Source organism: Phacochoerus africanus, chromosome 13 (genome assembly GCF_016906955.1).
Source record: "Phacochoerus africanus isolate WHEZ1 chromosome 13, ROS_Pafr_v1, whole genome shotgun sequence".
Taxonomy (NCBI): Eukaryota; Metazoa; Chordata; class Mammalia; order Artiodactyla; family Suidae; genus Phacochoerus; species Phacochoerus africanus.
This window is the reverse complement of record NC_062556.1, coordinates 14,366,659-14,393,400: the sequence shown is the minus strand read 5'-3', so window position 1 is coordinate 14,393,400 and position 26,742 is coordinate 14,366,659. Positions and strand designations below refer to the sequence as shown.

Sequence of the window (26,742 nt, the reverse complement as noted above, 5' to 3'; positions counted from 1 at the left end):
GAAACCTGTTACAGATGTCTTATATATCCTAGTCCAAAAAATATGTGCTTATATAATTTGTATATATTATATTCCAATAATAATGTTGTACATATAATTATGCATAGGGTTGTGTCTGTGTGTACATGTGCACATGCGTGTATGTGCCTGCATGGGTGTATGTCTGTGTGCATTGTATGTCAGATATTCCTTACAGCAACTCTATGATATGGTGTTTATCCTTGTTTTACTGATGAGGAAACATGCCCAAGAGAAAGGCAAGAAAGTGACTCAGGATCCCAAAGCCAGAAGAGAATGTGGTCAGACCTCAAGGCGGTGCCTGAAGCCCTCTCTTGAACAGTACAGCTCTGTTTGTGAGACATGTGCCATACTGGATTCTCACTATGGCTTCAAAAGACCTAGATTTAAGGTTAGCCTCTGCTGTGGTGGTTTGTCAAGATAAAAATCCAGGCAACCTCACACTTAAAATTTTTTTGTTTGGAAGCTAGGTGTAAGTAATATCTGCCATCGGGGTAGCTAGAAATTAAATTACAAGTGGCCTATCAATGCGTGTCGGCTTGTTTTCATTACTACACAGGATTTTCATTTGATACCCTCTGCATTACATTTTCAAAAGTATTTTCAACACTCTTCCCGTTTGCTGCGCCTTCGAGGTTTCGCATGGCTCACCGTGATGGGCTGCAGACTGCGCAGAGCCTCCTCTCTGTCAATCTGTAGAAAGTTTATCACTAACCATTCATGTCATCATATGAAGAGTTTCCTACTTTTTAAAAATGTGCCTGGCATCCTACTTTAGTGTTGTCAAGGGGCCCCTAATTAATTTACTTAAGGACCAGAGTTCCCGTTGTGACTCGGTGGGTTAAGAACCCAACATAGTGTCTGTCCATGAGGAGGCAGGTTTGATCCCTGGCCTCACCCAGTGGGTTAAGGATCTTGCATTGCCGCAAGCTGCAGCGTAGGTTGTAGGTATGGCTCCAATCCATTGTCGCTGTGACTGTGACATAGATCTGCAGCTGCAGCTCCTATTTGACCCCTAGCCGGGGAACTTCCATGTACAGCAGGTGCAGCTGTAAAAAGAAAAAGAAAAAACTAAGGACCTTAGAAATAAATAGGAAAATAAATCATGTCTTACCTTGCTACTTTTTTTGTTAAGTCCAGTAGAAATGAATGCCTAGGGTTTGGAACACAGAATTTGCCCATCTCTGGGCACTTGATGTTTTGGTTAAGAACATTAATGGGGAGAGAGGTTTTACTCTTCCTCCTAAATCTTCTTGTGTTGGAACTGAAACAAGTTTTTAAAATGGAACTTAGATTGTAGGAATACTGAAGTAAAAACCCCAGGGAACCTAACTTTCTTTTAGAAGATTCCTCTGAGTTCGCCACCATCTTGGGTAACTTTATGGTATTAGGATATCAGAACTAAGGAGGGAGATATTTTCCTCCACATACTCTGCCCTCTCTGTGTGCTTTTCCTGGCTGATGTGTAGGGCACCCTCCTCTGTCAAGTATGAACATCCACCATCAACCCAGGTCAGAGCCTGGCTCCAAACCGAGGGCCTCTGCCTCCCAAGCGCCCAGCCTTACTCTACAGCAGGCTTCTCCCAAGGCAAAACCCCACTTGAGTTAAACCCTAGCCTAGGCACGCTCCTTCTCCAGACTCTTTGGCTTTCGATACTAATTAAAAATAAGGTAATTTTTTGGCAATTGTATGAAAAGATTCATTCTCCAGTCTCCTCCTCCCCAACCCGCAATCCTGCCCCTCATTTCTTCCAAGGGAATTTTGTAGCTGACACCCCGGTAGTTCCCAACTCAGCCAGCCCCTTCCCTGAGTCCCCAGATCCCTGGTTCATTGTTCATGAATGCAGTAAACACCATAGTTCCTCACATGATCTACACAGAACTGTGGCAGCTTGGTTCCCCTGTCGTCTTCATGCCAACAGGACACAACCCCCATCCACTGTTACCCTTGCAGGAGATGGAGCCTCTCTTCCAGCCAGCTCTCTGGATGCATGGCTAGGCTCTTAGTCCCATTACAGTGTCACTGAGGTTGACGCACCCAGGGCCTCTGGTCGGATCACACAGCCCATGGACAGCAGTGTTACTTCCCACGCCCAGGGCAAATCACTCTACAGCCTGAGGGGAGGGGAGCTGGGAGTTCGTGCCTCTGCAGGAATCAGAGGCATGTCGGGGGAAGGCTCCCACGTGGCTGGGGATGGTGTTCTCCTGGATGGTGTTATATGATGTGTTCCCTGTGAGACTTGATGCACGTGGTACCACCTGCCCTACCGTCCCAGCAGAAGGTCTGCAAACCCGTCCCATGAGCAAAGCATCCTGGTGGTGGTGTTCTCCTAAAGCACTCTTTTTTTAAAAAGTTTTATTAAAATATAGTTAATTTACAAGGTTGTGATCATTTCTGCTGTACAACAGAGGGACTCAGTCAGACATACGCACATATCCATTCTTTTTCAGATTCTTTCCCCACATTGATTATCACAGAATATTGGATAGAGTTCTTTGCACTATACAGCAGGTCCCCGTTGGCCAATCATTATGTATACCTCAGTGTGCACAGGCCAATCCCAAACCCCCAGTTCATCCCTTCTACCCCCCTACCTCTCCCCTTTGATAAGTTTTTCAAGGTCTGTGAGTCTGTTTCTGTTCTGCAAATAAGTTCATTTGTATCCTTTTTTATTTTTTAGATTCCACATATAAGTGATATCATATGACATTTGTCTTTCACTAACTAACTGAACTTAGTATGATAGTTTCTAGGTCCATCAATGTTGCTGCAAATGGTGTCATTTCATTCTTTTTTATGGCTGAGTAGTACTCCATTACACACACACACACACACACACACACACACACACACACACACACACCACTCTTTTCTGATTATTTCATAAAAGCCACACTACTTTATATGCTTTGCACTCTGCTGGGACATCTTATCTAATCTCCTCAACAGCTCTGTAAAGAAAAAACAGTATATCATTTTATGGATAGAACTCCTAAGACTCAAATTTAAGAGACTTGCTCCATCAGTATCTAGTCAATAGCAGACCCGGTGTTTGAATATAGGACTTTCGGACTCCAAAGCCCTTGTTCCCACCTGTTCACCTCTTGAATATCCAGCTGAGTGAGGGTCACCACAGTTAGCCAGCGTGCATGGACCAGAGTCTGCTTTGGAATCAATGGTGCGTGTCCAGGGGTGGGATGCATTCAGGGTTTCAGTATAAATTTACTTACATCTGGGTGTTTCTGTTTGTTTAGTTTTTGTTTTCATGATTTGGTCTGACTCTTCCCACAGGATAGTGTTGGAGCCTAGCCTGGTTCCCGGAAAGCTTTCCTGTTGAAATGTGATGATTCTGTTCATGCTTTTTTCGGCAAAGAAGGAGTATCGGTAGTGATTCATTCTGTGCAAAACAGCAGTGATCCTTAAGAGAAAATATGTCCACTGGGAACTCTGAGCTGCATGGCTGGGCTGGGCTGGAACTCCGTATGCTGTTGTCATTCTGAGTTTGAGGAACCGTCTCGTGATGTTCTCACTGGTATTGGTGAATCAGACAGCAGAAGCACGCCAGTCCTGTTTTAGGTTGTAGGGTGACTGTTTGAAAAATGTGAAAAGCTTAGAGTAATTCTTTGCTCTAGATTTGTATTTTAGTTACTTCTGGGTTGAAGGTCTCCATTTAGTGCCATCAGGCCTTAAGGGTACAATATTGTGACAGTTGTAGATTTAGGGTCTAATTTTTGCATCTGCCTCATAGGTTTGTGCAGACATATAGGCCGAGAAAAAAAAAGAGGATGGAGCATGAATATTGAAAATAAACTTAATATGTACTGATGCTGAATATTTGTGATGAGCATCTCCCTACCCCCTGTCCCTTCTCCCCCCCAAAAAAGATTGACTGATGAATCAGTAGAGGAATGAAAAAACGGAAAGATAGGTGATAAAGCAAATTTTAAAAACCTGTTCAACATAAAACCTAGATGACAGGTATCTGGGTGTTCACCGTACAAGTTGTCCAGTTATGCTGTAAGTTTGAAATTTTTTCTTTTGGCTGCACCCCCAGCATGCAGAAGTTCCTGGGCCAGGGATTAAACCATACCACACCCGTGACCTGAGCCACAGCAGTGACAACACCGAATCCTTAACCCACTGAGCCATCAGGGAACTCTCAAAGATTTTCATAACATAGTGTTGGCAGGAACAAAGAAGAAAGTAATAATTTTTCACTGTAGAGATGTTGTCTTAGTTCCAGAAAATGTATTTATTCAGAAGATGTAAGCAAGCAATAAGGCAGACCCTGCTGCTTTTCTTAGTTTTGGGATTTTGGTTGGTTTATTTTAAACTGGTGAGTACCTGGAGCTGATAATGAAGAATCTGAAATGGGCAAGTATAATAGGATGAAATGTTTGCCACTCCAGTGATACAATATTATTCTTAACACTGATACACAGCTACCGTTTACTGAGTCCCTGTCTTATACCAAACCCTGAACTGGGCACTTTTATTTAGCCTTTTATTTATTTCTAATAACAATGCTAAAGATATGGGCAGCATTGGGTCTTTTTTTTACATGATGGTCTGGGCTCAGGCAAGTCAAAGCATGCTGTTCAAGGTCACACATCTGGTTAGGTGGTGTCAGGACACGAACCTGATGTGATCAGCCTCAACGTCTGCATTCTTTCCACTGGATCCTCCCTGCCCTGCCTAGTGTAGACCGCAGCCTCGGTTTTGCCAGGAACTGGTTCAAAATCCAGGAGCTCCAGTCCCACCCCAATCTGCAGAACCAGAGTCTGCATTTTAACAAGCCCCCCAGTTGCCTTGTGTGCATCTCAGTCTGAGAAGCACTGTCCCAAACCACACTACCCTGGCCATCTGGGGCTGTGTCTTAATTTTTCTGCTGGTGTAACATGTGGCACATTAGGGTCAGAGAAAATTAGAACTTCTTTTGTTTCAGAGCTGGAGCTGCTGCACGGACCCTTGCCAGCTTGCTTCCCAGTAGCCTCAGTGTAAAGGCAGTGAACAAACACATAGCAATAGAGCCTGGACCCCCGACTTGACCCCAGTGCTGCCTCTCTTACCTGAGAGTGAGGTTTCTCCCATTTTACAGATGAGGAAAACTGAGACCTAAAGAGGTGAAACCCTGGAACTGGGGTGCTCTTAACTACTAGGTCTAGAGAGATGTTGCTTTCAATCAGATATGATTTATCAGAAAACTGTTGCATAGGAATGACAAAATCTCCCTCACTGTTTGAAACAACTTTATTTTTTTCTACCCTTGATTGCTTAGGGCCCCAGAAAACGAAAAGATGCCAAGTCATTCGTGGCTGAAATTAGCTTGTGAATTTTTATGCTAAGCTAAGGAGCAGGTGTTCTGACACCTGACACTGCGTGTGTCTCTTGTGTTTTTTGATGAATGAGCTGGCAAAGGAGAAGAAATGAGACTCAAGGATCCATTTTGGAAAATATTTTAAGAGAACCTAAGTATGTTCTCTTCTGCAGGATGTTTTCAGCAAAGAAATAGTGTTCTTGTGATTTTTGCAAGTATTTTTGATAGTTCAGAAGTGGTCATGTTTCTGTATTAATTATAAAGATGAGATATGCTTTCCTTGGCTAAACTTCTGGTGAAGAGTTTATGCCTTCATGTGCTCTTTGTGGCCAGAATTTGTGTGGTGGGTTCTTCCTCGCTGGCACCTAGGGAAGGGGGGATCTGTGGGGTTCCCAGGAGCCCATCCTTAGTCTTTGGAGAAGTGTTCCCTGTCGCTAAAGCAGAGTCAGTTCAGAGAAATGGTGACTTCAAATTTCTCTTCCATCCCATTCCTACTTTTCCATTTATACCTAAGGTTCAATACATATGTGAGCATGGAAGTTCAGGTCAGAGCTGGGACCATAAATATTTTGGGATTTGGGAGGCATTAGAAGATAGAGGATAGAACTGGCTAAGATTGATCTGGAAATAAGTCCTTGGATCTACCATTTAGTGGCTTCATGAGCAAGAGCCTACTTCTTTAAGCTTCAATTTCCTCCTCTGCTAAATAAAGGCTATTATCTACTATGTGTTAGATAACTCTTATCTATTAGATAACTATTATCTATTGGACATCTCTTTTTGATAACTATTACAGAATTTCCTATTATCTTTTAGATAACTATTATATAATTACTCTGAAGCTTTTGCATATACTGAATAAACAGTATCATGACTATTTAATATTTAACCAGTACCATGAATCAGTGAGTTGGATGCAAGTAAACATACAGGAGAGGAGTTCCCGTCGTGGCTCAGTGGTTAACGAATCCGACTAGGAACCATGAGGTTGCGGGTTCGGTCCCTGGCCTTGTTCAGTGGATTAAGGATCCAGTGTTGCCGTGAGCTGTGGTGTAGGTCACAGACGCAGCTCGGATCCCCTGTTGCTGTGGCTGTGGGGTAGGCCGGCAGCTACAGCTCCAATTGGACCCCTAGCCTGGGAACCTCCATATGCTGTGGGAATGGCCCCAGAAAAGGTAAAAAGACAACAAAAACAAACAAAAAAACCATGCAGTAGTTTTCTGGCCTTCCAGGAGATGTGATACTTAGAAATAACTGCAATGCAAGGAAGGGAGCCCCAAATGAATGGCACAGAGTGCATCGCAGTGGGAGCCCACAGGAGGGCAGCTGCATGTTGAGGTGTCTAAACCTTAGCAGCTTGTATGTTCGAGCCTGAGCACAGGCAAGGAAAGAAAGTACGTCAGAGGAAAGGGATTCAACTTTCAGAGAGGAGAAAGTTCAAGACATCCGCAAAGAACCAGCGGCCCCCAGTTAGAAGTGTGTTGGGGACCGGCCAGGGTGCCTGAGCCATTTAATGGGACCTCCATGACCTGGCAAAACACCATGTGGGTCAGATTCAGCCTGTGTGGCCCCAGCTCAGGTTGTGCGTTTGGGAGCATATGACCTTGGAGTGGACTCAATAGGTGGAAAAGAGACCTGGACGGGGCTCTGGGGGTCCTGGGGTTGATCAGAGCCTCCCACTTCCAATGTGCCTCAGTTTCCAGAAAGCACTTTGCAAGGAGGTATGGCCTACGAGAGCCTAACCCAGCCTCCTGATTCCCTCAGCAGTCGCTGCTCACTGCGCGTTCCACGTCTGAAGAAAGTTAACACTGGCCCTTGCCCTTGGTCCCTCCCCATCACTGGATTTATTTTGTTGTTACAACGGTTATTTCATCGAGGGCTGAAAATGGACGAAATTACACAAATTAGCATGTGGAGTCTTGGAGATGGAAAGAGGCCAGCCTCTTCTAAAGAAAAGGCCAGATAACAAGCTATAAGACTGAGCCGTTTTCATGAGAAAAGTAAAGGAAACAAATTCCCTCAGTGCCTGCCACAGAAAGGGTGATAAAGGAACTAAAGGAACTGGAGAACGGATAAAAATATCCAAAAAAAACATAAAAGATAAATTGATGGGAAAGGCTTGTGTGCCCACTCGAGGGGTGATAGGTGGAAAAAGTCAAGCTGCTTAAAAAAAAATAATAAACCATGGAAAAGAATGGAGTGATAGTCATGGAAAAAAAAAAAGTGAGATCACATGAAAAGTTTCAAGAGTGGCCTGGAAAAAATAAGACTTTATGAGTTTACCATGAGGGCTCTATTCTTACCACCTGCAGAGAGTAACTGGCATTGGCTGACTGGGGGTTTGTTTTGCTTTCTTGGCAGGAGTCACATTGTGACGTTAATATTCACTTGGCTAAGTGTGAAGTCCTGACTTTGAATAGAAAAAGGATTGCAGAAGGGAAAGTTCCCAGCATCCTGTCCTGACTTTGACCACAGAGCTCTTTACAAACTCCAGACTTTCCCCTCAAATTCTAGAAAATAATTAGCATCATGGCAGATATCGCCAGCACAGTGGAAAAACGAATTGCGTTTCCACGAGGAGTCTCTCCCGAAGGTGGTTTACAGCAGGCAGACAGGTGTGTGCAGGCTAAGATTTGGACGGGAGCCCCATGAGGGCCTAAGGGAAGACCTCTAAGAACCCAGCATCACTGCCCAGCTCCCAGGGGCCATCTTTCTGCATTTATCTGGGCTGCGCCTCTTCCATCACCACTGGCTTCTCCTTAAAGGTCATTCTGCTGATCAGGCTCTTCAGATATTTTCATTGTCTTGAACAGAGTGAGGCCAAAACCCCAGGGTACTCAGGTTGAAATGACCTCACAGTCAATGCATGATTCAAATTTTTGTTTTTAGTTTAGGAACTATGGAGTCATTTGTTTGGATTATTTTTCCTTTTTAGGAGGCAGGATCTTTCTGAATCCCTAAGACCGCCTACAAAATGACCTTTCTCCTGGTCTATGGTGTCCTGATAACTGATTTCAGCCCTGTCTTCTGGTCTGTAATAACTGATTTCAGCCAGGAGCTGGTGAAAATTAAAGATTGAACTAATTTACACAAATCTGTGATTTACTCTTTGCCCCTTAAAAGTTGCAGAGTCTTTAGAATTACAAAAATAGATTTCTTCTTAATTGCAAATGAGCTTGTAGCTGCAAATGATCTCACACCTCCTCCAACCAACCCACCTCCGTTACCACCTTCCCCAGGTTGTTTCCAGGATTCATAGCATCTTTTCTCACTTACACTCCTAGAGGTACAGATTTTCAAAAAGTGTGACTTTTTTTTTTTTTTCATGAAGTCTTTAATGGTCGTGTAACAGGAGTTTGGTTAAAATAACACATAATTAAGCCCCATGAGGTAACCACAAGGTTTATAAATCTAATAAAGAAAATCCATGTAAATAATATAAAAGTTTGTGAGCCAGAGATTTTAATTGAACCATTTACTCCCCAGGAGCAAATTCGTCAGCTAGTGCTATAAAAACTCATTAGGTCACTACAGTTTCATTTGGGCAACCATTTCACATTCCAGCATATTCTCTGAACCTCATTGCAGCATATGATATCATATCTAAGTGGCATCTAGTTCAGGGATTTTCAACCTATGTCTCCATCAAACATTGATTTCCACAACGTGGTCTAAGGTTTAACGCTGCTAACGCTGAACAATGGCAGATTTCTTCCATTAAAAGGATGTTCTTAGAGTTCCCTTTGTGGCTCAGTAGGTTAAGAACCTGACTAGTATCCATGAGGATGCTGATTTGATCCCTGACCTTGATCAGTGGGTTAAGGATCTGGCATTGCCATGCGCTGTGGTGCGGGTCACAGCTGCAGCTCAGATCTGGCATTGCTGGGGCTGTGGTGTAGGCCAGCAGCTGCAGCTCCGATTTGACCCCTAGCCTGGAAACTTCCATATGTCTCAGATGCAGCCATAAAAAGAAAATAGAAAAAAAGATGTTCTTGCTTTTATGTTTGTCTCTACTCTTGCAAAATTGGTCCTTCAGCATAGACAACAAATCCCTAATTGACTCCTATGTAAATTGGAAGTGTCCTCTTCTGAAATCCTCACTCCATAAGTTAATTACCATAAGTTCCCAAACCAGAGAGCACACCACTGAGGTGATTAACGTAGAGCTTTTTAACATCACTGTCTATACTTAGGCCAAGATGTAAGAATTAGCATGAGTTGCTTTAGAGGTAATTTTTCACTGAGACAAAGGATGATGTGAAAACCGTGGACAGATGGAAATATTCACATCAGCCCCTCTGCCCTTGCACAAGCAGGGCATGTACCAGCCAGGAATTAGTGAGTAAAAGAAACACTCTAGTTATTTCAAGCCAGAGGGGATGTAGCCCAGGGATTTAAAGTTTCACAGACTTACTAGAAGGTCTGGGGAAGTGAAGATCAGAGAAACTGCTTGAAGAATTCAGGAGTTCAGGAAGTGCCTGATCAAAAGTCAAGGCAGCTGACCATCTGCCCTTGGTGGGCAAGGCTGAAGGGGGTTCCTAGAAGCCACTCCCCAAATCCCATGTCTACTGTCTGCAGACAGGCTCACCCCTGGCTGCAGCTGCCAGTGGGGAATTGAGTTTATCTCCCCCTTTTACCTCCTTACTGATGGAATATGAGCTAGAACTTCTGCTAGCGAAGAGTTTTTGAAATGTAGCTTCCTGGCTTCTAGCCCCACCTGGAAAGGGAGAATCTAAAAGAGTAAGTATGGGAGTTCCCATTGTGGCTCAGGGGTTAAGAACCCAACTGGTATCCAGGAGGATGTGGGTTCAATCCTTGGCCTCACTCAGTGGATTAAGGATCCAGCATTGCTGGGAGCTGTGGTGAAGGTCGCTGGGATCCTGCGCTGCTGTGGCTGTGGCATAGTCTGGCAGCCGCAGCTCTGATTTGACTCCTAGCCTGGGATCTTCCATATGCCACAGCTGCAGCCCTAAAAAAAAAAAAAAAAAAAAAAAAAATTTAAATAAATGAGTAAAAGAGTAAGGATGATTTTGATTGTTGACAAGCAGTTTCCAGAACAGGGTATAAGAATCTGGCCAGCCCAGAGTCTAGGAGGAAGAAATTTTCCTTTACCTTTCTAGGTTCTTCTGGCTGGCCTGAGAATTACATTGACTTGACCTGAGACAGATTAAGAGGAGACAGTCAAACAAAAAAGTTTAATAACGTGTACACAGGAGAGACTCAGGAAAAAAAGACGAGTAATTCCCCAAAAAGGTAAAACCCTCATTCACTTTAAATACTATCTTCAGCTAAAGACAAAGAGACCGTTGGGGGTTAGTCCTTTGCGACTGCAAAAAGGAAGAAGGTAACTTACATGGAGATGGAAAAACACATGTTTGGCAAGTAAGTGTTTGCTGGGCTCTGCAGAGACCACAGGACACAGAGTGGACTCTGATCCTTAGGCCCTGCCTCGAGTTTCCCCCACCTCACCTGCCCATGGTCTTTGCAGGTGTCTCTGGTGATGCCCTGTTCCTCACACAGGCCCTTTATCCGCATTCTTGCAGCCATTAGAGGGAGAGTCAAGCTTTCTTCCTGAATCTTTTGGGCCTTGATGGCTTTCAGCTCAAAATAATCCACATGTCAGACAGACATTAGACAGTAGCAGGTTTTCCCCCCCTGCCCCAGCATCTTTTTGAAGTGATGTCTTAGGTCTAGAACAGTCCTCTCCAGAAGTGCTTTCTGTGACCATGAAAATGGTCTATAGCTAGACTGTCCAGTATGGCAGCCGCCAGTGTCAGGTGCCTGTCAGGCACTTCAAATGTGGCTAGTGTGACTGAAGAATTGAACTTGTAGTTTTACTTCATTTTCATTAACCTAAATATAAACTTAAAGAGCTACAGGTAGCTCGTGGCTACTGCATGGAGCAGTGCAGGTCTAGCACACCTGACTCCTGTGTCCTCTCCCGTTCCATTAAAGGGAAGCTGTTACTGGATCTGACCTGAACTGTCCCTGATCCTGCCATCTGAATGTCTGTATTGAGTGTATGTTAAAGGACTTGTTAGAGTGACTCTCTGATGGAGTCGGGGTGAGGGTTTCACCGAGGTTAGAGAATGGATCATCTGATTGTTTTTTTGCCAGCCTACTCCTAAGCATGTGTCGGAGAGTTGGCTGACTTTGGCCTGAGACTTCTTGCTTTCACCTGAATGTACAATGGGAGTGGTAGTGCGGGAGCAAAGAGCCCACTGATGTTGACCTACGGAACCTAGTCATTGCAACAGCTGTAACAGGGAAGAACAATCTGACTCCCTATTAGATCTGCTTTTATTTTAACCTTCGTATTCCATTGCCTTGTTTTGCATGAAGAATGTTGCCCATAGCCTGAAATGTATAGGACGGCTCACTCTCAAGGCTCTGACCTTTAAGGATATAACTTTTCCATTCACATAGAGTTAAAGAGTAGAACAGAGAATACCATTTGTCTTGTTGGAGGGTTATAGGAACATCACGGCCTGACCTACGTGGACAGCCGCAAGAACAAAGGGTTCCTACACTAAGAAGTTTCCAACAACCAACCACACCCCTCCCTCACCTTGCCTTTCAAACTGGTTGAACTTCTTCAGGGAGTTTGGGGTTTCTGGGGGTATGAGCCACCCAGTCCCCTTGCATGGCCCTGCAATAAGTCTTTCTCTACTTCAAACTCTTACATTTCAACATGGTTTGGCTTCACTGTGTGTCAGGCCCATGAATTGCGTTTGATAACGCAACCACTTAGCCTGACCCATTTGCCATGTGCACTTTTCTCCCAGAAATGTTTCCCAAATCTTCAGAATCTGCAGTGTCTTTACTGTTGGCAAACATGAGCGGAGGATAAAACAAAGACTACATAAATATTAACATGAAAATCCAAATAAGCTAGTTGCCCTCCACTGAACACTTTTTAAAATGTGAACATATACTCAAGGCACTTTTTTTAAAAGTTCTTACACTTAACACAGATTTGCTATGTATAAAAGTGTTTCTAATTTATATAGTTAAATCCACATTTCATAGTGTTACAGGAACACCCCAGTATTCTACAAAAGAACCCTAACTGCTAAAGGTTGTACCACTTGGAGAATCACAGGCTTGTTTGCTCATATATAGGATTTAAAAGTTCCCCTCTGTTTAGTCTCCCAAGATGTTGTCACCATCATACTGGACCAGAGCAGATGCTTCGTGAACACATGACACATATTTTTCTGCTATACTGAAAAGAACATCAGCAAATGAGACTGTTTATCATTTCTTTGCCTCTCAGATAAAGAGAATACTGATGGCTTGAAAGTTACTCTTTTTTCATTTTTCCTACACTTGAATATTTTCTAACTGCCTTTCTGCATGCATCATCACTTAAAAACGGCTCACCAGACCTCAAAAAGTGGTGTTACTTATTCATTTAAGAACTGAGTCTCACGGAAATGATGCCACATTATTTATTCAACATTCATGGAATTCACTTTACATAAACTTTGGCATCCTCATTGATTCTTTCTTTACCTGATGGTGGCTGACACTAGTTTGGAGTTGTCTTCGGAATGCTGTAAGTTCTATCCTAAGACGAAAAGCCTGAGGAAACCGGTCACTGGGGCATTTGCTTAGTCAGCAAACCTTGTGTTATCGCTTTCTGAATTACCCTTCAGCTTCAACACAATTCACATTTATACAGTTGCACACAGGCATCCTGGAAGTTGTGATGTGCAGTTGCAGTGATTCTTGCAGACATTTCCTCGGACCACAGCCCCTCCACATCAGATGCACGTTTTACTGTGGTCCAGGAGATGGATGGGAAGGAGGGGCAGCCAAGTGGGGCATGTGTGTGTCAGCTTCTGGGGGTTGGCAGAGAGGATGGGCAGGGGAAGCAGCTCCTCCTTAGAGGCCTGGGAGGAAACAGACTATTTGTGTGGGTTACAACTGCTCAGTCCTCCACCAGAAATGGCGGAAAAGCAAAAGGGAGACAGGAAGAGACAGTCCAGAAATACTGAAGGTCTTGTCTGGATGCATCTGGGAGCCCTGTCGTTCTGCCTCCACATTTCTACATGAACAGATTGTCTTAGTAAAGGGCCTCCCTTATTTAGCGCCTCTTAACCCACAGTCCTTCAGTCATGCTGTCTGCGTTGGTCCTACTGTTTCAGCACACTTGTGGGGCTTATGGGTGATGTTAACACTTGGTCATTGACTTTGACAAAATGCTACTTTCAGATTGGCCTCAGATTCAAAGGGTGAGTGCTTTGGTCTCATTCAGCTTCTTGTAAAACGAATTAGACTTGTGATGCAAAACTAAAGACTTGGCATCTAAAATACGACACTGATGAACCTCTCTACAGAACAGAAACAGACTCACAGGCAAAGAGAACAGACTTGTGGTTGCCAAGGGGGAGGACATGGTATGGACGGGGAGTTTGGGATTAGTAGATGCAGACTATTACATTTAGAATGGATAGGCAGTGAAGTCCTGTTTGCCGCCCAGAGACTATATCCAGTCTCTTGGGATAGAACATGATGGAAGATAGTATGAGAGAAAGAAAGTAGATACATGTATGACTGGATCGCTATGCTGTACAGCAGAAATTGGCACAACACTGTAAATCAACTGTACTTTAATTTTTAATTTTTTATTTATTTATTTTTTTTTTGCCATTTCTTGGGCCGCTCCTGTGGCATATGGAGGTTCCCAGGCTAGCGGTTGAATCGGAGCTGTAGCCACCAGCCTACGCCAGAGCCACAGCAACGCGGGATCCGAGCCACGTCTGCAACCTACACCACAGCTCACGGCAACGCCAGATCCTTAACCCACTGAGCAAGGCCAGGGATTGAACCCGCAACCTCATGGTTCCTAGTCGGATTTGTTAACCACTGAGCTATGACGGGAACTCCTGTACTTTAATTTTTTAAAAAGGAAAAAAAAAGCACTGACAAACAGGTGCATAGAATTCCAGTTCCACCACTTACAGAAAAAAATGTGAAAAATAAAAAAAATATAGACTTGCCAATCGAAAGTTGTCAGCTGAGTGAGCTGCCGTGATAACTTGATTTATATTAAAATAAAACTGTCACTTGCTCCAGTTTAATCATCAAGCCTTTTGGTCTTTGCTGCAAGAGCTGAGATTATAATCAGCATCTGTCTTCCAGAGTATTTCTTAAACACATGGACACTTCGAGATTCTCAAACCCCTCAAGGGAGCACAGTAACCATAGCACAGTTCACGAGTTCAATCAATGTGCCAAAGTGGTTCACCAAAATCTTTATGCTCTCTCTGCCCTTGGTAAAATTTGATGATGCTGAAACAGTCTATTTTGATTTTCAAATTGGAAAACAGTGATCTAATGAATAATGAAGTCTAACCAGTGAGGCACTTTTGCTGGCTCTTGAGTTATTTGTTTACATGGATTGATGGTGGGATGGATTGGCTTTTCACAAGAGTGATTCAAAGGGCTTCTGGATTGGACTTCCTAAACAGGATTTGTATGGCTTTTCATACTTTCAAGGGTGAAGTGGGAACCAAAGGGAGCTGTCTGTCAAGGTTGGGTTTTTGTTTTTCCCTTTCTTTTTCTCTTTTAAGCAGACTTGAATTGCTCTTGGACTCAAACTGACCTTAGAACACTAAAGGGAGCAGGGCTGGTGCCTTCCAAAAAGCCAGCACCATGTTCTTTGGCACATTGCTGATAGGGATCATTTCTCCCTGGTATCTTTATCCAGGGTGACTGAGGGACTTTGGTAAAGCCCTCTTGTCTTTTCTTTTTGCAGGCTTGCTGATCGGTGCTGGCTGCGCCCTCTACCCCCTGGGCTGGGACAGTGAGGAAGTTCGGCAGACTTGCGGCTACATTTCTGGCCAGTTTGACCTGGGTAAGTCCTCTTCATGGAGAGCACTCCCTTTAAAAAATAACCTATTCTGGGAGCTCTCACTGTGGAGCAGTGGGTTAAGGATCCGGCATTGTCTCTGCAATGGCACCAGGTGCTGCTGAGGCAAGGGTTCCATCCCTGGCCTGGGGCAGGGAATTAAGGAGCCTGCATTGCCGCGACTGTGGCATGGGTCCAAGCTGCAGCTCAGATTTGATCCCTGGACCCTGGGAATTCAATATGTGAAGGTGTGAGAAAAAAGAAAGAAAGAACCTTTTCTGATCTCTCATAGAAGCAGAGGTGGGAAAAGGATGGGGAAGAAAAACACACACGGAATTTCCATCATGGCGCCGTGGAAACGAATCCAACTAGGAACCATGAGGTTTCGGGTTCAATCCCTGGCTTCGCTCAGTGGGTTAAGGATCCAGCGTTGCCGTGAGCTGTGGTGTAGGCCGGCGCCTACAGCTCTGATTAGACCCCTAGCCTAATATGCCGCAGGTGTAGCCCTAAAAAAAAAAAAAAAAAAAAGACAAAAAGACAAAAAAAAGAAAAACACACTCCAGTATTGGAGCCTGCGTCATGTGTAACAACACACGTATATTCATTTATCCAACTGTTTAGTGAGGAGCTCTTTATAATCTACCCTTTGGGAAGTACTTTAGACACAAAGAAAAGAAACGGGCCCTGCTCCGACGGGTTTACATTCATTGATTAATTCATTCAAAATCATATGAGTCATTGCATGCACTAAAAATAACTCTCTGTGGAATTCACAGTCTGAGCAGATAAAGCAAACAAAATATCTTGAAAATGACAGTCAGGGCTAAGGAATCTAAAGCAGTTTCATTCCAGGGTAATATATAACTTTGTGAAAGGGATGGGAATGGAGCTGAGTCCTGAACAAAGTGATGCGTGTGGATTCTCAGGCAGGAGACAGAGGCACAGTGCAGGCAAGGATTACAGTACAGTGAAGCCCAGGAGGGGGAGGAAAGCTTTTCAGGGCATCATAGAGACCAAAAAATCAATGAAGGGCTCATGAATTTTTCTGTGCACTAATTAGATAGTTTCCACATGTAGATAGATGGTAGTATATTCTATCTGCTTAGCAACCTATAAAAATGCTTTGCATAATACAACATGATTCACACCATTATAATTATAATGATTAGCTAATATTTCACTTAGTTGATAAACCTACACTTAGTTAACCATTTCCTTATTTCTTTCTAGCTGGGTCTTTTGTCTATTCCAGTTTCTGTTATTTTAAGACATATTTTAGGCATCATTTAATGAATATATATCTTTACTGATTTATCTTCTCGGGACGTTTTTTCTAGAATTGGTATTAACTAGACCTAAGATTTTAAGTCCACAAAAATACTTATTGCCAAATGATAGCCAATATATTTTTCCTTAATATATGGGTGGACAGATTAAGTTTTTGACAATGAGCACATAGCAAGGTACTAATCCAGCCAATCTATCTGCTTTTCATGTTAAATATTTCACTCTAAGAAGAAACATGTCAAGGGTAGTGGTCTAACAGCAGTATCCCAAGTCATTTTTAAAATTTTTACTTTAGAAGAATTTATATGAAAAATTCTGTTAGATACTGAGAAAATGGGCAGATATGATATTATATCAAAAGTCTATGAGGAGTTCCCATCGAGGCTCAGTGGAAACAATTCTGACTAGTATCCATGACATTGCGGGTTCGATCCCTGGTCTCACTCAGTGGGTTAAGGATCTGACGTTGCCCTGAGCCGTCGTGTAGGTCACAGACACGGCTCAGATCTGGCGTTGTTGTGGCTGTGGCATAAGGCAATGGCTACAACTCCAATTCAACCCCTAGCTTGGGAACCTCCATATGCTGTGGGTTTGGCCTTAAAAAAAAAAAAAAAAACCCAAAACCAAAAACCAAAAAGTCTGTGAATTTGAAAATGAAGCAATTTTTCTTTGACTCAGTGAATGAAAAACGTTTACTTTCCTCAGAATAATGTTGGCTCTTTTGATGAAGGAGCTGGGGTTCTACCTACCACCCAGTTTGCTTGGATTAAAAAGTAAGAGACTTCCCTCTGCCCATTCTTCCCTCCTTGAAGACAAAGCTCTCCTGCATCTAGATTAGCTTGTGATTGGTAATGCAGAGAAGAGATAAATGCTGACACAAAAACTGCTAGCTTTTCCTTTTTTTTTTTCTTTCTTTCTTTCTTTTTTTTTTGGAAAGCACACTGTGTCCAGGGGAGATATTTTAACACAGTGTTTGGTATTTGTCTTTCTCTAGTGTTGGAGGCATTCTTTGCTGTCTCCCAGTGGCCTCAACTTGGTTAGAATACAGTTCTTGTCGGCGTCTTGCTATTGTGTATCACCATCTTAACTAGCAGGTTATAATGAAACTCAGATCCTGTTTTGGCAGTTTTCACTACCGCACCCCAGCATTTTACATCTTCTCAGCATTGAGAACCTTCTGCAAACTTCTCTAGTCTCATCCACCCAGATGTGCTGGAGCCTTCCCATCCAGAGCCAAGGTGAGCTTCAGACTTGACCGGTTCAGGGGCTCACAGATGTCATCCATCTCTAAGTTGGCTTCATCCCGAAGCTAGTTCTCTCCTTGGTCTTAGATGACATTGTTTGGCACTGGTGACTCCAAGCGTCCTTGTTCATGTCAAATAGGAGGGCAGGCCCCTCCCCCAGGAATGGACTAAAAGTCTCTCTCTCCAGTTTGGGTGGATCGATTAGCCACGTGACCACTCTGGGATGAATAGCTGTTATTAGGGAATAATACCATGTACTTCTAAGCTTCTGATGGCCCAGCGCAGAGGTGTTCAGAGCTTTATAGAACCAGATCTTACTAAAGGAGGGGTGTGCAAAAGTTCCCTGGTCAGGGATTGAACCCAGCTCATGGCAGCCATCTGAGCCATAGTAGTGACAACACTGGATCCCTAACCCACTGAGCCACTAGGAAACTCCTCAGTCTCTGTTTTTTGTTTTTTTTTTTTTGGTCAGACTTCAGTGCCCTGTGTTCCTTCCATCATGAAGCCCATGGTGTGGACAAAGGTTTACGCTGCGCAGTGGTAGCAATGCTGTCTCTTCATACTGCTTAAGAGAACAAAACAATACAAGGGATAAGAACCCCACCTCGTGTAGCTTAACATCTTCACTGACGAAAGCCCAGTCGACATTTGCTAATATTATTCACGCTATTTATACAGCACTATTTTTTCTTGTTCAGGACTATTCTGAATGAATATTTGCTGACCAATCTCTAGTCTCCCTTTATATTCCATAACAGTAGGTTGGGATTTACACATGAAACATAAGGGCTTTATAATCAGGTTGTCCAATTGATTTAATTCATGCCTCCAAGATATTTTCATCCACCAAAGACTTTTCTAATTATAACCTTATGATCAAAGGTACTGTTTCAATTAATTTGTCTTGCTAATTTGCCAAGTAAATTTGAGTAATTATTGCTTTCATTTTGCTATTTAATTTGATTAAGGAGCTATCATGTTTCCTGTTCTTGAAATTACACTCTTGGCTTCTCAAGTAGAGTGTCCTAAACTCGGAAAACTCCCAGCCTCTCTCTCAGTGTCAGAAAAGATGAGTGTTGGTTTCTTCCAAATTTCCACTCCAGTGAAGAAATCTCTTCTACTCTAATCTGAGCCGTGCATCTTGCTTCTCTCTGGACCCGTCTCCTTGAGCCCTTTGACTCCTGACTCACACGCGCTCTCCTCTCACATTGAACTGCAATAAAAAAAAAAACAAAAAACAATTTATTTGCAAGCTATGGGGAGGCCAGTGAGCAAAAATGGGAACGAAAATAGAAAATGTCTCTTTTGAGCTTTCTTAAGTGTGGTGTTGGTGGGTGTTTCTGAAGCTGAGTGACCCAGTTTTCCTGTTGTCCACAAGGAAGCCTCTATTTCTGCAGTCAGTAACTGGAGAAGCTTCTGCCGGCTTCTGAGATATTTAATAAAGCTGGCATCCCCTTGGCCAGAAGTGAGAGATTCCCGGAACTCTGTGGACTTCTGAGGCTGCTTTGTGCAGACCAGGCTGAGGCTCTGCCCAGGGGCTCCAGGCACTGAGTAGTGTGTGGGAGCCAGGCTGGCCTGCTGGGTGCTCACCACCAGCAACGGCAGGTACCCTCTGCCATTGGGTTCGGGGAGAGACTCCTAACACCTGATGCCTTTCTGGTCTTTGCTCAAAGGTTATTGATGATCCCATTATGACACTGCTATTCGGGACCCTGATGAGTGGTGAGGTGTTGCATATGTGTTAAGATTTAGCCAAATGTAAAGTCTTTCAAGCAGTGATGACTTCCCGCCTCCTCCACGGCTGTTATCTGGAACTCTTCCAAACTTCTGACATTCAAGTCCAAGTCGTAGGAAGTCACTGAGAAGGTCCGGTGTGAGTCTGTGTTCCATCACTCAGCTCTAGTGCGGGATGGTGATGGAGGGACGCTTGGCAGCCGCTGTGACTTAAACCAAAGACTCGACCTAGGTAGGCCCAGGGGCACCCACGGAAATACTCTGGACTGTGATGCTGGAAAACTGCTACAGGCAGAGGAAGCCCAGCTCGGCCGGTGTGACGTGCAGGAGCAAAGTGTCCAGGCGGCACCTCCAAGGAAAAAACACTCAGCTCTGCTAGCCACTCAGCTTTCCTAGGGGCCTCTTTTCAGGAGATGAAGGATCTCCTGCTTTCATCTCCGAAAGTGAAGAGAAGAACCAGTGCATTTCAGGGGCATGATTTCAACCCACCCATTCCCGAGAGCACAGCAACAGCTGACAGCGTGAACATTTCCACTTTAGTTGATGGCTAAATAAATAAATGCCTCTGGTCCTGCTTTAGGAAAAAGTACCTTATTCTGTACAATCGTAGATCAATTCTATCTGTCCCCCTGACTATCTTTGTAGGCTCCTATGGGATAGGATTTTTGCAACTTTGGTGCTTGTCTTTGTGTTTGGCCCATAGCAGTTTTCAATAAGTGTATTTATTTATTCAACATAGGTATTAAGCACATTCTAGGTACCAAAAATTGTGCCACGTACTTAGAATAAAATGATTAATTAGATGGCTAGGATCCTTACCTGCATGTCACATATCTGCTGGCTCTGAAATGGTTAAAAGAAGGGAGGGAGAGAGGCTGAGCAAGAAGCAAGGAAGAGAAGATAAAAAGGAAGAATCCCTATTGCTCATTTTTGACCGTGTGTGTACTTGGCCACTGATATCCTGGCAAGAATCGTGGTGTCCCTCCCTGAGGGGACTGAAGCCTTAACCATGTCCCCAGAAAGTAATCAAGTTCAGAGTCATGGTTTAAAGAACCAAATGCCCTGGGGGATGAAAAAAGAAATTGCTCTAAATCTTTCCTTCCTAAAGTCTTTTTTGGTTTGGTTATTTTAAAGCAAGATTTTTTCCCATTGCTGTATCAATGCCTTTTAAAAACCGAATTCAGTGACTAGCAATGATTTGCAGCAGTGGAATTCATTGCTAGTGGAAAAGAGGAAATACACTTAGAAAACCAGTAGGAAATAAGAAGCATTATTCTTTCTTAATGTTTTAATATTAAGATATGGCCACCAAACTACTGGGAGGAACACGTTAGTCTCTCTTTTAAAGATCCTTCTTCATTTTTTTCAATGTTATCCTTTTATAAAAACAAAAAATAGATATACCTGAGCAGTGTGCTTTCTTAGATGCAGTTTACTGAAGGAAGTTTAGGAAATTGAGCTGGTTCATTCTCATTATTCTTTTGTATTGTGGGCTCTTTACTATATCCTAGTATGTTTCACCTGCATGTTAATCTATGGATAGAACCACACTAATTTTATTTTTTTTAATGTTTTGTTGAAGTATTGTTGATTTACAAGGTTGTGATAATTTCTGCTGTACAATGAAGTGATTCAGTTATGCATGTACACACATCCATTCTCTTTCAGATTCTTTTCCCACATAGATTATCACAGAATATTGGGCAGAGTTCCCTGTGCTGTATAGCAGGTCCCCATTGGCCAGTCATTCCACATACCTCAGTGTGCATATGCCAATCCCAAATCCCCAGTCCATCCCTCTCCTGCCGCCTGTCCCCTTTGGTAACCATGAGTTTGTTTTCAAAGTCTGTGAGTCTGTTTCTTTTCTGCACATAAGTTCATTTATATCCTTTTCTTTTTTTTAGATTCCACACATAAGTGATATCATATGACGTTTGTCTTTCACTATCTGACTAACTTCACTTAGTATGACAATTTCTAGCTCTATCCGTGTTGCTGCAAATAGCATTCTTTCATTCTTTGTAAAGGCTAAGTAGTATTTTGTTATATATACGGACCATTCCTCTGTTGATGGACATTTAGGTTGCTTCCATGTCTTGGCTGTTGTAAATAGTGCTGCAGTGGACATTGGGGTGCATGAATCTTTTCAGATATTCTCCAGATAGATGCCCAGGCATGGGATTGCTAGATCATATGGGGGTCTATTTTTAGTTTTTTGGAGGAACTTCCATACTGTTTTCCATAGTGGCTGCACCAGGCACTAATTTTAAAAGTAACTGTTTTTGTTGTTTTAGATCCTTTCTTAGGATAAACTTTGTCCATCTGACCATATTAGCAATGCCTATGAGAAAGAAAGAGCAATGAAGACAAATTGGCTATAAAAACATCATCTTAAACAAATATATAGATTTATTAAAATTTTCTGTTAGTTAAGGACTTGGGGATGATCTTTGAAAAAGAATCTACACCCTACCCCCACCGACCCACGCTGATAATTCCGTCTGATGATGTAATGCTCTTGGACGTCTCCCACCAGTTCCCTGCCCCAAGGAGATTCTAGTTGGGAGAGTTCTCACATATTTGTCTTACACCATCCTCTTATCTAATTTGTTCAGAACAGTAACTCTGAGGAAAGACCTTTCACTGATGTTTCTGGAAGAATGTGTCTATCTGAACATTTGAGGACAGTTCTTTCAAACCTTTCATTTATACTATGGTTCTTAATCTCAGGAGAAATATTTCTATCCCAGAATTGGGAATTCACATTACTGTGCCAACTCATGTTCTTTGTTAACTTCCTGTGTATTTTTTGCCTTTTTCCATAATAGAAGATAGAACAGAAGTAGAAGGTAGACCTCTTAACAGGTCCCCTGTTAGGAAAGGGCTGTTGGTAAGCATTATTGATTAATAACCCATCAAACATGTTTTAGAACAAAACCAAAACTATAACAAAGCAATCAAAGGGCCAATGTGACTTTTTGCCTGACTTTGAACCTGGTAGGAAGTTGACCGAAACTAATTAATATAGAGAATTTGTAGAGTATAATTCATTTATCCTATCTTTTCAGAAAATATCGTATGAATGAATTATCCCAGGCAAATGAGTTTTCCCCATAAAAGAAAAAAATGTGATGAATGAGATCTGAATCTCAGTTTCACTCCCTGAGAGCTCTCTGATTCTGGGTGACTTATTTGAGCAAAGGGATGGATTCAGATACAAAACTCATGCTGGTTGCTGTGCTGTGAATAACACAGTCCTTTGTCTCTGATCCAGGAGTCTCCTTCCTGTGCCAGCATGTCCATGAAGGTGGGACAGGCTGATGTGTTAGCTTGCAAGTAGAATAAGACCTTAGATCCTTCGGAGTTCTTCACACCACTATTACAATGCCTGTCATTCATTGGATACTTCAGGATGGAGGGAATAAGATATGTGCATGAGTCCCAGAGAGTCACAGCTCAGGTGCAGGCTCCAGAGTGGAAACTCAAGACTCCTAGGACAGGTCTTCTGTCATCCATAGCTCAGCCATCACTACAAGCCTCACTTTTCGTACAGTAATGGTCAGAAATGGATTTTTGATGGTGGAACTAGTGTCTCATTAATGAATGTAATCAATGGTAAAAATGGGCCCTCACTGGTGACATTAAAGGCACTGAGGTTTGTAGACTGAGTTAGAGGTACTCCCTGTTCTTGCAGGAAAGGATTTAAATAGCCATCCAGGCATATAGCCAATATTGTGAGTCTGAAAGATATTTAAAATATTTAACAAAAATATGTCATAGGCCCTGACTAATCCAAACTAAAACGAATACTGACCAGAGCCTTCCCCAGGGGGCTGTTGGTCCAGGTACTAATTTTTTGATTTCTGGGCCCTGAGTCTAGAAAGTGCTAGAGTTCTCAGAGGGAGGAGAGGACCACGAGACACTGGGGAAGCTGGGGGCAGTGGTTGTTTAATCACCGGTACAGGAGTTTCAGTATTTTTACCGAGAACAGCTTTACTTCAGCCTTCACGCTGTGCCCACTCTGGCCCCAGGGATGGCAGCCAAATCTGGACCATCCCTAAGAGATCCGTTTCTGGTCTTTGGTTCAGAGGATTTGGAGTTATCTGTTACCAGAGGTTAACAGAATCCTTCCATGGAACCTTGCTGCATTTGCCTCCAGTGCTCCTTTAAGGCAAGACGGCAGCCCAACATCCCTTAAAATGATAGGGAACTAGGATTTAACTAGCTCTCAGGGCAGGCTGGTGAGTGGGCTTGTGTCTGCTTTCTGATACCTGTTTACTTAATAAGTGCCTGTGTGTGTAGCAGGACATGGTCTGCCTGGAAATGAGGTCTTCAGACAGTGGCGATGTCTCCCCATCCTGCTCGCTTTTTCAGTGGGTGCTGTAATTTACCGGATTCTCAAGGTTGTGCTTGACCAAACTGGATTAAGTCTGTTCCCAAGCAAGGAGGGATCATCCAGGAAGCCTCTTGGACTGAGGGCAACTGAGCAAGATCAAAGCAGCCCTTGCTGCCCCACTTCTCCACATCCCTGGATACAGATCCAGGGATACAGAGGTTTCCTTGATGATCTGTATCCAGCCTCTATTCAGAACTGCTTGGTGGCTGATGAAAGCCTGACAGGTACCAACAGGGGAGGGCAGATAAAATGCTGTCAGGATGGAAACCAGCACCTCTTCACGTGGATTGTTGGAAAATTGGCCGCAGCCACAGGCCTTGCTGAGCAGCCGCTATTAGAGATGGCCTGGGTCCTTTCACACTCTCGCTGGGGCCATCCGTGAGTCAAAGGAGCTGAAATAAAGGGAGTTTCAGCCTTTATAAAGAGCAGCTACAGACAGAAACCAAAGGATAATCTGTATCGCTGTGTGAATAAGGCCCCGCTGGTTATCTCAGCCCCTCCCACCCGGAGATGAGGTTCTGTGTCAGGTCACAGCATGAACACAAAGCCAACGGTGTACATTCTATGTACGAGCCAATGTGTGTGCCTTATCATCTTAACAGCAGCCTTATCTCCAGTGAAACTTTTAGGATGGATTCGGTGCTAAGGAGAGAGAACTAATAGCAACCGTGCCAGCAGAGACTCGGCTGGCCGGACAGGACAAAGCGTAAACCATTTTTACGGGTAAATTGTGCAACTGCGATTTAACTAAACTATCCACCAGGCCATGGCACAGGGGTCCACTAGATTGTTGTGATTATAAAAATTCAGATGCTACTCCGCTCACCCTCCTTTACTAAAAACCTACACTTAAACTAAAATTTAATTGCATTTAATTATGTTTCTGAAGGCACCGGGGTATTTTTATTTCTGTTGCTACTCCTTGGTACTGCAGGAACACTATATATATAGCAAAGCATCTTTGCCACCATTTTCAGAGTTATGTGTTCTTGCAGGGATTTCAAGATAAGATGATAAACGGCCTTGATTCCGTGTCAAGTTTAAGAGGACGGGCCTTAGATGGATCTGGCCTGAAGGAAAAACAATGAGCAGGGCTGATGGGGTACACAAGGAGAAGCCCTAGGAGCCCAGGTGTGAGAGGCAGTGAAAAAGCATCGGTTCCTGGAGTTCCCCTTGTGGCTCAGCAGGTTAAGAACCTGACTAGTATCCATGAGGATGCGGGTTCAATCCCTGGCCTTGCTCAGTGGGTTAAGGATCTGGCGTTGGTGCAAGCAGAGGCTTAGGTCACAGATGCGGCTCAGACCTGTCATTGCTGTGGCTGTGGTGTAGGCTGGTCACTGCAGCTCCCATTTGACCCATTGCCCAGGAATTTCCATATGTTGCAGGTGCAGCCCTAAAAAGAAAAAAACAAATTAAAAAGAAAAAAATAAAAAGCATCCGTTTCCATGTCACTGACCCCCCCAGCAGTCAGCTAGACGTCTAGTTCTTAGATCTTCCAGTTTCTCTGACTGACCCAACTCTGCTCTGTTCTCTACCCCACATCACACTGCTCCTTCTTTGTTAAATTGCAACAAAATATATGTAACACAACATTTACCATTTGATCAATTTTAAGGATACAGTTCAGTGGCATTAAGTGCATCCAAAATCCCATGCCACCATCACCACTATTTCCAGAGCTTTTGCTGTGCAGCTCTACCCATTCAACAACTCCCCATTATCTCCTGCTTCCAGCCCCTATTCCACTTTTCCACTTTTCCCTCACTGCTATTCTACTTCCTGTCTCTGTGAATTTGCCTATCCTAGGTACTTTATTTAAGCAAAATTATACAATATTTGTCCTTTGCGTTTGGCTTCTTGAACTTAGCGTAATGTCTTCAAGTTCATCGTCTTGTAGCCTGTGTCAGAACTTCACTCCTTTTTTATGGCTGGATAACATCCCTTTGGGTAGCTTGACCACCGCCTTGTTCATCCATTCATCTAACGCTGCTTGTTCTTATCTGGAGCCGTTTTCACACTAGTGATTTACTTATATTGACAGGACGTCCGTATGTCCAAATGTACCGGTTTGCTGGTAAAAGAGGTTGTTGGCTTACTCCCATCCACCACACACACAACTTTGTAATTATTTGCTTTGGCTATGTGAAATTAACTTTAAAAGTGCAGGCAGATAATTTTGTGGTGTAGATGCTTCTTACCCAAATTGTCAGGACTTGGTTTTTGGTTAAGAATAATCCAGCCTTGGCACCCTGCTTTAGATTGGGCATGGGAAGTCTTTCATTATAAAAACAAACAAACAAAAAAACAGACATTCCTATTGAAGATCTGGGGAAGTCACTTTAGTCTCCTGGGCCAGAGGGTCCCCATCTGTGAAATACAAAAGACCTCCATGAACAATCAGCAAACAATGGGACCTGTTTTGCCTGCCCTTTTTTTTTTTTTTTTTTTTTTTGCGATTTCTTGGGCCGCTCCTGCAGCACATGGAGGTTCCCAGGCTAGGGGTCGAATCGGAGCTGTAGCCACCAGCCTAGGCCAGAGCCACAGCAACGAGGGATCCGAGCCCTGTCTGCAACCTACACCACAGCTCATGACAACGCCAGATCTTTAACCCACTGAGCAAGGCCAGGGATTGAACCTGCAACCTCATGGTTCCTAGTCAGATTTGTTAACCACTGAGCCACAAAGGGAACTCCTGCCTCCTTTTTAAAATAAAGTTTTCTTGGAGTTCCCATCATGGCGCCATGGAAACGAATCCGTCTAGGAACCATGAGGTTGCGGGTTTGATCCCTGGCCTTGGTCAGTGGGTTAAGGATCTGGCATTGCCGTGAGCTGTGCTGCAGGTCGTAGATGTGGCTCGGATCTGGTGTTGCGGTGGCTGAGGCATAGGCC

At 43.5% G+C, this 26,742-nt stretch overlaps 2 protein-coding genes across 5 annotated transcripts in view; one reads left to right on the top strand and one right to left on the bottom strand.

Moving 5' to 3' along the window:
- Positions 1 to 26,742, top strand: part of LHFPL6 (LHFPL tetraspan subfamily member 6) — a 256,317-nt gene that overhangs the window by 207,097 nt on the left and 22,478 nt on the right. For all 3 annotated transcript variants that reach the window (XM_047755863.1, XM_047755865.1, XM_047755862.1), the window contains one exon: positions 15,100 to 15,198. In XM_047755863.1, coding sequence (XP_047611819.1) covers positions 15,100 to 15,198 — 99 coding nt within the window. The remainder of the gene's footprint in view (positions 1 to 15,099; positions 15,199 to 26,742) is intronic.
- NHLRC3 (NHL repeat containing 3) overlaps positions 17,398 to 26,742 on the bottom strand; it is a 164,706-nt gene continuing 155,361 nt past the window's right edge. The window contains exon 10 of one of the 2 annotated variants that reach the window (XR_007131390.1): positions 17,398 to 18,936. The gene's annotated coding sequence lies outside the window, so the exon portion shown is untranslated. Of the gene's footprint in view, positions 18,937 to 21,707; positions 24,246 to 26,742 lie in introns of those variants that run through there. The other variant, XR_007131391.1, reaches the window with a different exon arrangement.